The sequence below is a fragment of the Perca fluviatilis genome, chromosome 5, assembly GCF_010015445.1.
Source record: "Perca fluviatilis chromosome 5, GENO_Pfluv_1.0, whole genome shotgun sequence".
In the NCBI taxonomy this organism is placed as follows: Eukaryota; Metazoa; Chordata; class Actinopteri; order Perciformes; family Percidae; genus Perca; species Perca fluviatilis.
Window position 1 is genome coordinate 24,223,456 of NC_053116.1, and position 16,651 is coordinate 24,240,106.

At 42.5% G+C, this 16,651-nt stretch overlaps 1 protein-coding gene across 1 annotated transcript in view; it reads left to right on the forward strand.

The window, feature by feature from the left end:
- casz1 (castor zinc finger 1) overlaps positions 1 to 16,651 on the forward strand; it is a 49,413-nt gene that overhangs the window by 19,081 nt on the left and 13,681 nt on the right. The window contains 8 exon segments of the mRNA XM_039799625.1: positions 1,307 to 1,675; positions 1,678 to 2,056; positions 4,134 to 4,199; positions 6,797 to 6,887; positions 9,402 to 9,566; positions 11,043 to 11,215; positions 11,744 to 12,612; positions 16,138 to 16,267. Coding sequence (XP_039655559.1) covers positions 1,307 to 1,675; positions 1,678 to 2,056; positions 4,134 to 4,199; positions 6,797 to 6,887; positions 9,402 to 9,566; positions 11,043 to 11,215; positions 11,744 to 12,612; positions 16,138 to 16,267 — 2,242 coding nt within the window.

Genomic DNA, 16,651 nt, shown 5'->3' on the forward strand with positions numbered 1-16,651 from the left:
GACCCCTTGCACTAACCTGGATGAAAGTTAATGGGCCAGAATTAATCTCCACATAATGCAATTAAACTATACATTGACTATATTTCACCTATGTCCTTGGGGAAGTTGTCCAATTTAATGGACTCTTAAAATGAAGGTGGTGTTTCAGTTCACAAATGTGTAAAAAGGAAAGAATTCATTCTTTTGACTCTTGAAGGTGACACAATAATCGTGTTATTTTCAAATACCTTCCACCAAGCTTCATGGGGGATTATGAATTGCACTTAACATGCCATAATGTCCTAGTTGATAGTAGTTATATTTATGTCATTTTTAAATAGTTCAGCATCAGTCGTCATGTAAAAATCTGGGCAAGTGCATTGATAGTTTTACATCTTTACTAAGAAATTGTATAAAAAAAATTCTAAAGGTCCCCATATATATATATATATATATATATAAACCTCAAAAGTAATTATTTAATGAATTTCCATAACAAAACATAAAGAGCGTATAAAATCAGAAGATGTTTGTTTATTCAGTTTGTCCTTTGGTACAGTCACCTGCAAATTGTGCAGGGCTGACATAATGCAACCAAAACAGGAAGAGCATTGCCTCACACTGCTTGTTTGTAGACACATAAATACATAGAGATGTACAGATGCTGCTCTAGCGTGCAGGGCAGAATCACTTTTCCTGTTTTTAAATTTACTACAGTTCTGCAATAATGAGGATAGCATCATCAAATAATTTATTGTTCAGAACAAGAAAACTATAATTTAGTAGGTCAGCAGTCTTCCATTATCACAACATAGCAGTGTGTTTCCCAAAGTATGAGAGAGGGTTGTTTTAATAATTGGGCTGACAAAATATATTTTCCACTTGTAACACAAAGCTAGTGCCAGATTAATTCATTCTTAACTTATGTATTTGATGCCAAACCAAAAATAAATTGTTGAACATAGACTATCCTCTTCAGCTACCAAGCTTAGCAATAGTGCGACTATCAATCAATATGAAGCGAGAGAGAACCATTTGGATGACTGATTGAGTGACATGAATTTGGCCATTGATTAACACGTCTTGAGCAATGGGTTAATTTTGGTTCAGTTTCACTACTGAAATTAAAAAACAATCATACTTTTATACATCGGAAGTAAAGACTTAATTACAGTAATGCTAGACAGCACCAATGACTCTAAGGTTTTAAGCTCAATATCTTTTTTTTACTTTGCTGGTAGCACATTTAAAAGGACAAATCTGAAAGCAGTTAAAATAATTATACCTTTTACATAGAAGCTCACTACTCTACTTTTTCTCTGTGCAGGAGAAGCATCTGCCCTGCGAGACTATGCAGCCAACACCATGAATGAATTTTTGGGAATGTTCGGTTATGATGACCAGCAGGTAAGGGATGAGCTGACCAAGAAGATCAGCTTTGAGAAGCTCAAAGCTGCTACCTCAGACCCCTCATCCCTCAGCAGTGAGGAGGCCTCACGCCGTGCTCGCTTCTCCAAGTACGAAGAGTACATTCGCAAGCTAAAAGCTGGGGAGACCCTACCTTGGCCCATGCATGCTTCCCCACCCAAACCAGACGACCTCAACCCAAAACTGGCCCAAGACAAGAGCGCTACCATACTCAGACAGGTGAGAAAAAAAAAAAAAAACCAAAAAAAAAAGGAAGGTTTAAAAAAGAGGGAAAGCGACCCTCCAAGTACGACCTGGAGAACGTCAAGTTTCTGCACCTTTTCAAGCCTGGTGAGGGCAACCCTGACATGGGCGGTGCCATCGCCTTTAAGACTTGCAAAGTGGGCCGCCCTTCGAAGTATGACATCAGAACAATTCAGAAGCTAATGCCAGGAAATCCTGAGGCCTCATTGATGCCCAATATCCTCGCTACAGCACCAGGAAACCCAGGAGCTCCTGGTGTCCCCACCGTGAGCACAGCTGGGGCCAGCATCGCCCCAGGGCTGACAATAGACCAGACAGGACACTTAAGCTTCAATGCCGCCGACTACCTGAAGTCCAGCTTTTCCAAGACTGACTCCATCACCACGGGCACTGTGTCCTCCGTTAAGTAAGTCTGCTCAAACATCATCATAACTGAGAAACTAGAAAGTAGTCAGAGAGTACATATTACCTCCGCCAAGGCTACACAATGCTTTTTATTAGTTTTGATGCATCAAATAAATAATGAGATAAATAATGCTGATTTTTGAGAAAACTTTATTCCTGTCTGTTTTGATTTTTTCTTCAAAATGGTAGAAATCTGTGTAGCCTAAATGGGTGTGGCCTATATGAATAGATACATGTTTGACCAGGGAATCAAGGAAAAAAAAATGTATACGTACATTCCACCTCAGCAGGATTGAGCAAAAAGGTATAGCGCTACAAACTGTAACATGGTGGCATTATCCACACCTAAAACTAGTGAGTTGCTCCTTTGCCCATGACTGGACTTCCCACTAAATGTAGCAGATCAGTACATAGATATACAAACAATAACAAGTAAACAGACAAACAGTGCAGAAAGCAGAACTTTGGTAGAGTTAACAATAAGGAAATAAATAAACAGAACTTGGAGGGCAAGAGATGACAGCATGTATCCCATTGCTTCCCAACCCTTTTTTTTATTGGTAATTGTGAGATGTGTGCTTATTAACAGAACATACAGTATGATATACTGCATTGATTATTTGCACCAAAACAATGCATACCTCTTAAAAAGCCGCTGATGAAAAGCATAACTTGTCCATTAAAATTCCAATTTAAAGTTTATTGGTGGATTAAAAATATTCCAAGTTCCAGTGGAACACCTTGGAGCTAATGTGAAGCTCACATACACTTAACTGCTACACTGAGTCAGTTATCCTAACGCAAAGGTAATTGCTACCTCTACAGCAGCCAACAGGAATGTAGTGTGAAATAGCGCATAGCGCCCAATAGATCTACGACATGATGAGTTGCGAAGGCACATGAAGTGTTTACTCGCTGTAGCACTCCATGGAGACTGATTTAGCACAGTCATCGCAAAGTGACTGACTTCTTTCGTTTGGCTAGGGTGTAACAACTCTCCCTTTAATTACTTTGGAGCCATGACTAACCTCCCGGCGAGTCACAGGGGCCGACTCTACACTGCCTGACGAGTGCACTTTAAAGGAAGCAAACGAGGGGTTTGGGGAGCTAGCCTACAGTCGTGTGCACTACCAGTAGGAAACAGCTCCCAGAGTCTGTTTGATTGGTTTTGACCTTGTCTCTAGTTAGTCAAGACCTATCAAAGACACTGTTCAAGAGCCCTCAGGCACCTTTCCCTCAGGCTTTGGCCTTTGTCAGGTTGGGGCTCAGTGGAGCTGCAAGCTTGGCTAACTGACCCAGTCTGGTGCTTGTATACAGGGAGGAGAGGGGGGGCTAGTGAGAATGTCTGGCAGCGCCATCCTCCCCTCTGGGCCAGATTAACCTCAGGTCATCCCCAGTGCGGAGCTGCTCACATGGAGCTAAATTCCATTTCTGAGAGGGAGCAAGCAGAACCAATACTGTATTATGACTGTCACTGTCTGTTACCACCTCTATGAAGGGAATCACATCACAGGTGACAAAAAGCACACAGCATTCCTCAGCACCCCTTTGTAATGTGATTAATTCCTCTCGATTACCTGTTTTGAATTGAATCTGATTGAGTTGAAACTGATCGAGTCAGCCGATTAGGTCGATCCATATGCGTTTGAAGCTGCAGTATTGTCTTACATCTTTGTTTGAACTGAGTCCAGACTGATTGGAGACAACCTGATATCAGCATTAGAGCCAAAGCCCTTAGAGATTATCAGAAAAGACCTTTTCCGAGCTTTTCTTCCATATCCCCATTATCCAGTTTTGCAAATGAGCACTCACCAAAATACCCCCATAAAAGATTGATGTCCCTTTGCTCCTGCATTTTGCCTTTCATTGGTTGGGAGACCATGCATCAAAGTGTGCGCCTTCTATCCCTGATTCATACGGCACATGAAAACGCTGTTGTGCCACACGAAAATGTATATTGATAGTCCAAAGTTTGGGTGTGGCTTGTAAGTAAATATTGTGTCAGTTTGTTTTTATTAACAACAGTCAGCCCAACCTCACCATTAATCCTGTCTCTTTTGTGTTTGCTATTGCATTAGGAATGGCCTGCCACCAGATAAACCCGCCAGCGACGACATCAACCTCTACCAGAAATATATTGCCAGGTATGCAAATCCCTCAATGTGCTACAGCAATGAAAAAATATATAACCAAAACAGATACACCTTTTTTTTGTATCCACTGATGGTGATGTAACTAGATCGTAGACTGGTATGAGAATGTTCTGTGTCCAGTAAATTGATTAAGAAAAGACTCCAATGTATGTGCTGAGAGGAAGTAGAAGGATAAGGGGTAATGAAAGTGAAATGGTTTGATGGTAGCTTACTGTAACTGGTTGAGTAAATGCTTGTGGTGTGTATAGCACTAAAACATTGAGAAGATAATTCTGTGTAACTCTGTACCGTTAGCTGTGACTGACACAGAGAGGATATGAGCTTAGGCCGGGTTCTTCTTGAGTTCAGCCGTTTATTGTTGAACACACAAGGAATTGACTGATCTAAAAAGTCTGTCATTCACACCAACAGAGACAAAAACATCAGGGGAGGGGAGGTATCTTGCGTTTCAATGGACACAGAACAATGTCCCCCATTCTGGATTCATTTTGAGCCGGCACTAAAAAGGTGATTATCATTTGTTTGTTTATTCCGTTTAAAAAGAAAGAAAAACAGCATTTGAAAAGCCAAAGTGGCTTTGGCGTTAATGATTACTTCTCCAAGCCATAACATGAAGGGCACAAATCAAAGCCTTGGCACTGACAGACACACACACATACACACACGTCCTATTCTGCACACACATACACATACACACAAAACCCCTTCCTTGGACTGATTACATTTTGCAAGAAGATTTAATTAAGGAATTTTTAATGAGGCTTCTGCTGGCACTGCCAAGAACTGTTTTGATATTTGCGCTGCATAATGCATAAAATTTGTCTAAACATCTCGGCAGTTGATGCACGGGGAGGCTGCAGATAAGCCCAGATACAGTTTCAATTTCCGTGTTGGGGTTGGAAAAAAGAGAAAGGAAAGAAGAGGAGGGAGGAAAAAAATGGAAAAGGAGGGCTCATAAAAAGGGCAAATGTAGCACCGACGGGGGGAGGTAGAAGCAGGGGAGGGTCTTCTTTGGAGCTAGGGCTAATGAGTGCACACTAAAACTAAAAACCAGCTTTGTAAACATGTTCGTACCTAATCCTTGTGAAAAGAGAAAAAAAAAGTTCATCTCCTCACCACACTGTAGTATATATATACACTATAGTTTGATGTTTTAAAGAGCTTCCCTGGTAGTGTTTAGTTGCAGTTTTCACTCTTTAAATGCTTTCATGCACCCACTATTGCTTCTGCACTTTGATCTGTGTATCTCTATTGTAACTAGAGATGTGCTGCAATCTCTGTATCGTGGCAATATTAATATTTAATCTGCTGCTGAATAGCAGCGGCCCATTAGGCCCCCTGACGCGGCAAGTGGGAATTGTCCAGAGGCAAAGTGATACAGCTGGGCAATGAGCAGAAGGGTGGGCCATAGTCTTGGGGGGGGTGGAAAGTGAAAATGTGTGTGTTTGTGCGCGCGTGCATGTGTGTGTGTGTGTGTGAGAGAGAAAGAAGAGTATAGAAAACACTAATGCCTGGGACATATGTTGGCTTTAATGTGTGCACACACGTAGTTTGACTTCTGGTTTTGTCTTTTCTAAAAGAGCCATCAAACCTTCCTGAAGCCCCCTCTACCCCATCACCATTTTCCAGACACACACACACATACACTCTCACAGCCAACTTAAAAAGAGTAGTGGATATGCCGTTCAATTAGCTTAATGAACTCAGCAAAGTGATCTGTAAATGCAGCTCTGGGATAATCCTAACAAGGAAAAAACAGAAAGAGAGATGGAAAAAATATTACTTAGCCCCCTTTTCCCCCTCTCCTCTGCACTAGCAGATGGAGCTCTTGGCAGCAGCAGTGCAAATGTTTATTTGTGTGTTTTCACTGGTAATTGGAGGATTTTAACAGTCATCATCGTCAGGCTTATAATCACCACCGTAAAAGTGGCTGTACTGTAGCAAGCAGCAGCCTTTTTTTTTATCTAGCGCCAGACTAAATTCTGTTTTTCGGACTCCAGATGAGAGAGTGAAAGGGTTTAGGGTGAAAAGTAGACAGAGCTGTTCCTACATCTCAGAATACCTGACCCTTTTCTTCACAGAGTAAAACTGTGGTTAACCTGAAAGAACTCTGCATTGATTTGACAAGGTTTTTTTTTTACAGCGTTGAGAAATAAAGTAGTCATGGGGTTCCCGATCCTTGAGTGTGTGTGTGTATGCGTGTCGAGGGAAAGGGTTTCAGTGTAATAAGTGTCTCTTACGGCTGCTTTGGAAATAAATGGAGCTAATTTGGTTGAAATTGGTGTGACAGATGGGTAAATTGTTGCAGCAGTGTGGAAAGCAGAAGTCAGTTTGAAGGTGTTAGCTGTGTTACTTTAAAGGTGAGACGAGCATAATGTCTTTGAAAACTCCTTCACCTGTTTTTCTTTTGTGCTGTTCCTGGTATTTTAAATAATGTATTCACCAATCGTTCTCAATTTGCTGTTGATTATTTTTGAATCACACTGACATATTTTTGAGCTGCTTTGTCATTCAGATTTTTCATCCCTGCAACTGCGGCTGTTTAAAATGTGTAACTGTTGAAATGTTTCCTGCAACTTGGTTTTCAGATTCTCTGGAAGTCAACACTGTGGACACGTGCATTGTGCCTACCAGTACAGAGAGCATTACCACTGCATGGACCCTGAGTGTAACTACCAGGTGAGCGTGAGTACTTTACAACTTTTTTGAGCATCACTCAAATACACATTTTCTCCTGTATTCTGCAGCTTCAGCTTCAGCTTCAGTTAAACTTCAGTTTAACTTTAGTGTCTCACAGTTCAGTTTCTCACACAATGAGAAAAATAAGACAGAGGTAATTTTGTTTCAAGTGCCCCCCTCACTGGTTAAAACTAGTGAGTGATTTAGTTGCATTGTGACAAATTGGATGTGGTGATCCTAGGATAGACAAACAGGATAATGTGTCATCTTTTCATTAGTGGTCACAACCCAGCCAAAGTCTACACAGATGAAAAGTCTGTTGGCGTTTGATCTGCCGAACAGGCTGAATGTTAACATCCGTTCAGTTTGCAGGCGTCTTCCAGTCACAGTTGATCTTTGACAGTTGGCCTTTTATCACAAGGGTTAATTGTAAATATGCTTGAAATATGTCTCTTTTTTTATCTATGTGTTCTTTTTTCTAAGACATCTGCCACTGACTGGGGGCCTGCCTTTAATCCCCTTTCACGTTATTAATCTCGTCCTGGTCCCAGGAGTTGTCATGTATGGCGCAGGAAGGAGAAAAAACACAAAGCAGATCATAATACAGGCCTTGTGTTTGCTGTAGCATATGGCCTGAGAGAGTTAGACAAACAGGAAGATTTGTCAAAGATGTCAAAAAAAAACATGCACAGCTAGGGCTGTGTGTGTTTTCCTTCCTTTCCTAACAATTTTCTGAATTAAGCCATCTTCAGCTGTAATCTCCTTTATCTGCTCCTGATCAAGAGAGATTACCGCTCAATAAATATTGTTTATGTGGTGAAAAGCATTACAGATCTAAGCTTTCATTTTCTGCATGAATCCTACTTCACAGTCTGATAGGTCACATTCTTGGAGGAATACAAAGGAAAATCATTTCATGTCATTATTTAGGGTGTTAGTTCAGGTTATCATGGCAATTTCCACGGTCAGGTCCACATTGCTCTGTTGCTTTTGCGTTGCGTGGAAACACAGATATGCTCTGGAAGCCAGCTCTCTGGGATGTCAATACCCTGAAAAAAAAAGCAGGCAGTGATGAGCAGCCCCTTTCGAAGCGATAACTCATGAAATGTTACATGACACACACTCCTGGAATATTATCCCACTGCCAGCCTGCGGGCTATTGGCTGAGTCTTAACATTCTCCTTTCATGGGCTTGTACATGAGGGAGAGTGTGCATCTTGCCACACTAGTGGGAATCCTAAAATAAATGTAGCAAGTGGCTCCCAACGTTCATCACCACTCAACTGAAAATGAGATCTTTTTCCCAGTCAGCTCTCTCCATGGCCTATTTTGGACGGCTTGATGGATCGAATGGACCATGACCGCAGTTCAACTCATCACTAACCATTAGATACCAGAAAGCTCAAAGTCCAGAACTGAGCTCTGGATTTTTCAGGAAAATTTTTCAAAACGCGATGAATCCGAAGCATTCATCAATTAGATTAAAAATCCTAATTGTTTGCTCCTACAGGAGTCAAACATCTCAGACATATACAGTGGGAAACGGGCCAAGAGCAAGGGAATCAACAGCTGTGTGAGATCTTAGCTTTTTACGTGTGTGCGAGTGGAACTCATGACACAAAGCAATTACCCTACTTTGTACAGCAATTAGTTGCTTTTTAGAATAGTTCTTTTTGATGTTTTTCCCTCAACTGGAGATAAATATGGATTGAAGACAGAACAGTCTCATTGATTTGCGCTCTCCCGTTACAGTTTCTGTAACATCAGCTTAAGCCCAATTACAGCAGATTTGGTTGCTGCAAGTCTCTGTGGAGTGACTTTTCTGTTTCCCTTTCCTGACTCCTGGGTGTGGGAGGGATTTTTTATTTATTTATTTTGTAATTTTAGAAGGCAGGTCTCTTAGCATATTCACTCATCATTACAGGCGAAGCCTGCACCAAAAGCAAGTGTTCATGCTTTAATTAAAAATGGAATCATATCTCAGCGAATTGAAAGGGAAAACGTTTTTTTGGTTCGCTTGTTTGTTTGTTTGTTTCTGTTGTCTTGTGTTTTCCCCTGTGCATGTCTGAGAAACCATCTGCATGGAACATAATTTTTCCAGAGACAGAAACATCAGAACTGTGATCTTGCATGTCAATTGATTCATCTTAATTAAAAAAAAAAATACATTTTGGTGTAAGGAAAAAATAATGTAGAAACAGTGGGTGTATGGGGAACATACTTCTTGTTCCATGTGAAAGCTTCTCCTGCGCTTAGAAAGTCTTTGGTGCTGCTTTTGGATAGGACACAGCTTTGAGATATGCAAAGTAAATCAATAACCACAGAACGCATCATCTTTAAAGACATTGTGGCCCTCTACATTGCGGTGTGCACAGCCCTCCCCAACTGCCAATTGGCTCCTGCTTGTTGCAGCTGCTGCTTCCACAGAGATTAAGTGACTTGTTGCTGATTCTGTGACTGGTTTGAATAAACACCAACCTGTTGCCGTACATTTCCCCCCCTTCCCTTTTGCAGAGGTTTACCAGTAAGCAGGATGTAATCAGGCACTACAACATGCACAAGAAGAGGGACAACTCGCTGCAGCATGGCTTCATGCGCTTCAGCCCTCTGGACGACTGCAGTGTCTACTACCATGGCTGCCACCTCAATGGAAAAAGCACCCATTACCACTGCATGCAGGTACACTACAACGACTCACACCTCCTCCTCCACCTACACACATACCCACAATAAACCCACAATAACGTAGAGGCATGCACACACACAAACATGGAAACAGAAAAATATCTGCAAATATGGCCACACGTGCCTAAGCATTACATACAGTACAAATAACCCACAACTCATGTATGGAAAAAATGTGGTTGTCAGTAAACCAGATCTCACACAGTCCATATAAAGCCTAAATCCCGGTTCTGTATGAAACAGACGATGGCCCGATCTGGGAAGTCAGGCCACTCGTACAGTAAGACTTACACGACTACAGGATGTTTGAGAGTCACACAGTTTACCTACATCTGTGAAATGGAATTACAGTCCCACACTTTTTCCATTTACACCAAAGTGTCTTTAAAGAGCAGTTTGGCAAAACGTGTCCTAAAGTAAATAAAAGAAAATTGAAAAAGAGTGAATACACGTGAGGCTGCTTGTGCTCTCCCCACCTCTTCACTCTCTCGCTCCTTAATTGGCATGGATAAAATTCAGTAAGGTGTTTATATAAACTACACATTTTTCATCTTTTAGTACCAAGCAGCCTGTTGAAGATTATTCCCCCTTCTAGATTTGTTTAATTTTTTTACATCTGCTTATTTTCAATGTGTCATTGTGCCGAGAGCTTTCTCACCGACAGGGCAGCAGCTCAGTGGAGGATGGCTTGAGATATATTCTTTTTTAAACCCCTCTAACAGCGTAATTGTTATAAAGACATATCAGCCCTTGTTTTAACAGTCCCTGAGAACCTGCAGATGTTGGCATCGGCTCTCTTGATTTAGGGGGGAAAAAAACAGAGTGGCATTTTTTTCATTGTTTGACTCAATATGGAGAAGTTGCCCGGTTTGTGCGGGTGAAAAGTGCCAGGGATGATATACAATTGCTGCTTTTAATTCAAACATTACCTGTTTTTTCCCCCTCTGTTGGCTCTGAGGGGGATTTTAAACTAAAGACAGTCATCTTACTCTCATCTGCTTTCCTCTGCCCCCTCCAGCTCTCAAATTTGTTTTCAGAGTTACAGTAACTTAGTGGTGACTGCATCGTCACACTCCAAATCTGAATTTCATTTTTTTAAAAGGCAGTTTTTCCAGGAAGGTACTGTAGTTTCAGCTACCTGCTGTGACCACTGCCTCTTTCAGTGACTTTTTTTCTTTTTTCCAATTGTCACTGTCAATGACAATGCTGTTTCCAATTTACTGGTTTGACGTGCATTACCACAAATTAAATTGTGAACGTGAGAAAACAACCTTCTTCCACACATTTCTAGGCCACTAGCATTTTCCTAACCACACTGTGCTCCTTTCTCTATGGCTGGTACAGTAAATCAGATCTCTTAAAATCATCGTAGTTGGCTTTTTTAAAACCATTCTTGCAAACTGAAACTTTCATGTCTGCTGTAAGCTCAGATCTTGTTTTCGATTGCCATGCTTTGTCTTTGCTTTGCAGGTGGGCTGCAGCAAGGTGTACACTAGCACCTCAGACGTCATGACCCATGAAAACTTCCATAAAAAGAATGCCCAGCTGATCAACGATGGCTTCCAGAGATTTCGTGCCACTGAGGACTGTGGCACAGTCGGGTGTCAATTCTATGGGCAGAAGACTACACACTTTCACTGCAGGTGAATGTCATACAGTAGCTGCAGAGGCTCATAATAGCGGTTTACATAAATATGAAAGCCAACAAATCAGCAGCCAAAAAATTAAATGATTCCTCATTGAAAAATAAATAAATGGTAGGCAGCACACAAGTGAAATCACAACTAATGGCCTCCCTGTTTCTTGGCCTGCAACATTAGTATCTTTGAACATCACAGAATCACAGTTAGAAGGAAAAAGGGGAAAACAGACTCTTATTCTGAAGAGCATGCACTACAGAACTATTATCAATGGACATAGAGAATCATTTGGTTGATTCATCAATCTCCCTCCCTGGAATGTATCTCTCTGGCAAAGGTTGCAGGTAGCGATGTGTCAATGGGTTGCTGCTGTGTTACTGAACCTCCTCAGTTGTCATTCCTCCATTGTGAAGTATTTGAATCACGTGGACCGTCCCCATGACTCCCAACTGCACCGAGGTACGGAGGTGTCTTTGCAGCAGAGCACCATAGCAAATCATGTTTTCCCTTTGTGTTCAATTCTTCTTTCAGGCGCCCAGGATGCACATTCACCTTCAAGAACAAGTGTGACATTGAGAAGCACAAGAGCTACCACATCAAGGATGATGCATATGCCAAAGATGGCTTTAAGAAGTTCTATAAGTATGAGGAGTGCAAGTACGAGGGCTGTGTGTACAGCAAAGCTACAAACCACTTCCACTGCATCCGCTCAGGGTGCGGCTTCACCTTTACCTCCACTAGCCAGATGACCTCCCACAAGCGCAAACACGAGCGCCGGCACATCCGCTCCTCTGGGGTCATGGGCCTCTCTTCCGCCTACCTGGCGCCAAAGGATGAGCCAGAGGAATCGAGCAATGACGACCTGATGGACTTCTCGACCATCAGCAGCAAGAACTCCAGCCTGAGTGCCTCACCTACAACCCAGCAGTCCACCACTGTATCGCACCTGTTGGCTACGCCTACCACTGCTGTCTCCTCCTCCTCTACATCGGTCCACACCCTCAAAGCCACATCCTCGCTGCCCAGCGCAGGCCAGCGAATGTCCAGCCTGCTGTCCCAGGCCCTGCCTAGCAACATGCCCGTGGCCCTTGCTCTTTCTAACAATGCCCTGGCCGGCTCCAACCCGTTCTTCCCCCTAATACCCAGGATGCCTCTTCAACCACCTCCGCCAGCCGCTAGCCTGATATCTGCTATATCTTCCGGGACCCACTCCATGCCCACCGACTCACTGACCCAAGGTTGCTCCACATTGGGTGCAGATGGAGCCATGGCCTCTACCCCAACGTCCTTCGCCACCTCCTCCATCATGGAGAAGATCTCGGCAAGCAAAGGTCTGATATCACCCATGATGGCCAGACTGGCAGCTGCTGCCCTGAAGCCCTCCAACAACCAAAACACAGGTCAGTCACTTTATAAAAAGTCATCATTGTGCATAATTTATGTAGATACTTAAACAATTGCACAATGAAAAATAGTAGTTTGTGCGCAAACAAAATCTCCAACAACTGGGTCCAGCTTCTCAAATATGCAGATTATCTGTTTTTTTCCCTTTATATTATGGTCAATTTAATATTGTTGTGTTGTGGACTGGTGGTCAGACAAAACAAGCAATTTAAAGACAACTATCAATAAATCTAAAAATAACTGACGGATTAATTCAGCCATCTTAATATTTCCTCTCCTTAATGCTGTAACTGAACCAGTTTATCACACTTGCAAATTATAAACCCATGAATGAATTGGTAGTTAATTGTAAAGGTTAGCTTTGCTTGTTACTCTATTTATAGACGAAGGTATTGAAATATATGACAAACAATAACTTTTTGAGCTATGTCAGTGTCCAAAGAGAGTAAACTGCATGTATACTAAAAACCACATCACTTTTTTCTATGTGGACCTCACTACAGCCAGAGTGCACTCAGAGGTCATTTCTATCACTACCCCACAGTGGAGAGAAAGGCAGAAAAACTGCCGCTTTCAGGCTTAAAGGGACATACCGGAGGCATAGTCCTCTGCTCTGGGCTTGTTATTGTGTTGATCGTTTGTTAGATACCCACAATCCATTTGGAGATAAATGCGCTGACAGGGGAGAGTAGAGCCTGTAAAAGTCTCTTATGATGTTCAGAGTGGGGGCTCCTGGGGCTTGTGTCGAACATGTTTCCTCATCATTGGTCTCTTATCTATGTCTGCGCCTGTTTCAAGCAAATGGAGGTGGAATGAAATTAAGTTCAGAAATTGCCAGAACAAAAAAATGTTGGGTGTTTTCTTTTTTTTTTGTATCCTCTTTGCAAACCGATAAAAAAACAGAAATCGCTCAGGCAGAAATGACTCAATGCACCAGAGCTGAGAAAGAGGCATTTTTTCACTGACACAAGAACTCAGACACACTTGCACGCATCAGCAAAGACACACTTTTTGAATTTCTAGAAACCTTCTGTTCCCACCAAAACATGTCAATATCTATTTAGCATAAACACAATTCACATAAATTTTGGAGGTAATTGCCTTGTCTATGTTTATCATACTGCTCTACACAAAGCTTCTGAAAATGAAAATGAAGTTAAAGCATTGAATTGATATTGCACTGCAGAGCACGCTATTGCATTCAGTAGTAGTGGGGCCTCCTGTGCTGAGCATGAGCAGGTGGGGTGCGGATTGTAAATGGGGCTGCAAGGGGGGAGCGTCACCGGATGTTGGGACTGGGAAGGATTACAATTCCTGGTGGTGTTCCTGGAGCAGGACAGGCCCTGGGAGAGAGATGGGGCAGCTGCTCCGGGGAGCCGAGCTGAGCCCAGGCTGTCAGCCTGAGCTCCACCTCTGGGCTTCCAGCAGGTAGTCTGAACACTGGGAAGGCCCCCACCGAGGGTGGGGCCTCCACAGATGGTGCCTTCACCACCCCTCTCGTTGTCTCACTGAGAGGCTGCAACTCAGATCTCTCTGCTTGATAACAAAGCTGGTTTAAAATAATCTTCTCTATCTCACTCACATACTTTATGGTAAAAGTGCAGTGCAGATACAGGATGGAGCATCAACTTCAGTTTTGTTTCTCATATTTGCTTCATAAAATGTGTGAACGGGACATTTGGGGCTAAAATGAGGAGGAAGTGGTTTGTGCTTCTCTATCAAAAAGGTGTGAGAAAAGTCACAGTGTTTGTGGCTATTTTTCACAGTGTTTATTTTTTCATAGGGTTGTGAAACTTCGCCTATACTGTGGTGAATTTTGCATTTTTCCTGTTTCTGCTTTCAGTATTTTCTCAGTATATTTTTTTATATTAATGTTCCGCTCTAATTTACCCCTAAGTGTTTTTCCCAGAGATTCAAGCATCTGAAGGGTTTACTAATTAGACACACAGTACAAATGATCTTTCACAAGCTCTGTATCTTATCCGGAGTAATTACATGGTAATACATTATTCCTGGATAATTTCCAGAAAGAAGCTGCTTTGAGTCAGACTCATTTGTTCTCTCTCTCTGGAAAGTGGATAGAAAAATAACTTCATGATGTGCAAAAGAATAAGAGACTTTTGCATTGTAATACACGCTAAAAAAAGTAATTTATCCTCTGATATAGTGAAAGAAGCTTTAATCTGCCTGATGATCACATGTAGATCATATAGTGAGTGGTTGCTCTTGATATAATGTGCTCTCATTTGGTCTGAGAGTTGATTTAATTGTTAATGACAAGGCAGGATCTGTCTGGCTAGTTAATTTTGGGTGTCCTCTTATCAAGTTGGGGGGAGGGAAGGAGCGCTGGACGGAGACTTGTAAGCATTCAGTGATCTCAAACCAGACGCAAATTGTTTGACTGCTGTTTTCCTTTAGCCCCACCCCGACCCCACCTCCAGCCCCTCCAACCTCAGCCATTGTCAAACTGAACTGACACTGACACTTCCCCATCTCCAAGCTTTCAGCTGACAAGGCCCAAGACCAAGGCTTTTCCACTCCTATTCTGCCTGATATGTCTCTGGGTCATCTTGTAGCGGGGGTGGGGTGGGGGAACTCTGGTCGGTTTCTCCCTGACGTAGGCTGGTCATGTTTTCTCTCCAGCAAGAAAAAGAAGAGAAGCCTCACCAGGCTGAGGGCCAAGGGCACACACTTGGTTGCCCACGACCTTGCCTGTCACTATCCCTCAGCACCAGCCCTGATTCCTCAACAACAGATTCCTCACCAAACCAATCACGGCCACTGGTGCTTCTCAGTCTTAGTGTCTAAGAGGCTACATCAGGGTCATCCCTCCCGCTTTAAAAAAAAAACACCACTTATTGTCTTGTTAAAGCCTAGCTTTCTCTGTGTAGCCCCAGGACATATTAATATTTTAATCCCTTGGGGATCAGGGGGTGGGGCAAAATTCACCTTCCTGTCAGCATTTTTATCCCACGTCGTCCCCTGGTCTTTATTTATTTAATTCCATCACTCCTGTCTCCGCACACAGCTTTAAATACCTATTTGGAGGAGAATGTGATTGAGAGGTCATGCTATTTGAACCAATCTGATTGGCTGTCAGCTCCAATCTGACCGACATAGCACCCCTGTTCCTTGTGGGTACGCTCAGTGGCATTGGCTGCCGTCCGTTGTCAGGCCAACGAGCAGCCTAGGAAGGTGGGAAGGAAGGGGGGTGGCCAATCTGAGACTGCCACTTTCCCTCAGCATTAGCATCTCACTTAATGACCAGTTAAGAGGCAGCCTGGCAAATGAGTTGTGACAAGTGCTGCAGAAAAAGGAGTCTTTTTCCCTCATATCTCCCGCCTCTCAATCACCATTTAAAAGGCTTGACGGCCTGACATAATTTCGCAATAATTATCACTCGGAGTATTCTTTTCAGGCCAGGACAGAAGTCAGATTGCATCTCGTCATAGGGTAATAATGCTGACCAACAATAACTTTGTTGTCACTTCTCTCATCTACGTCTCTGGCTTGATCCTCAGGGAATGGGCAGCCGGCTTCAGCCAGCCAGTTCAATCTGGTTCAAGTGAAGCAGGAGCCAATGGACAACTCTGGGGCCTCCCAAGAATCCACGCAGGAGCACAGCCTGGACCTGAGCAAGAAAGACCACAGGTGAGCATGAACATATGACTATGAATTCTTTAATGTATATCTGTGACTGAATGTATGTATGGATATGAATGGAGGAATGAATGCACATTTCTTTACTGAATGTATAGATATTTATTAATGGATAAATGAATATTTTTTTTGTATGACTGAATGCATGGATGCTTATGGAAGTAGCAATGACTGTAAGGCACGTATAGGAGAACAGAAGAATGTAGGAAGGATGGCTTTTTTGCACAAGTATAAAAAATGGTAATTTGCATAGCTCTTTGAGTAGCCCAATATGTTTACTGTACATTTGGTTCTTAATTGTTGTAACCCTGTGCTTGTTGTGTGTCTCTGTTGTAACTATTGCCGCAATTTTGCCCAGTGTCCAAAACAAATTTC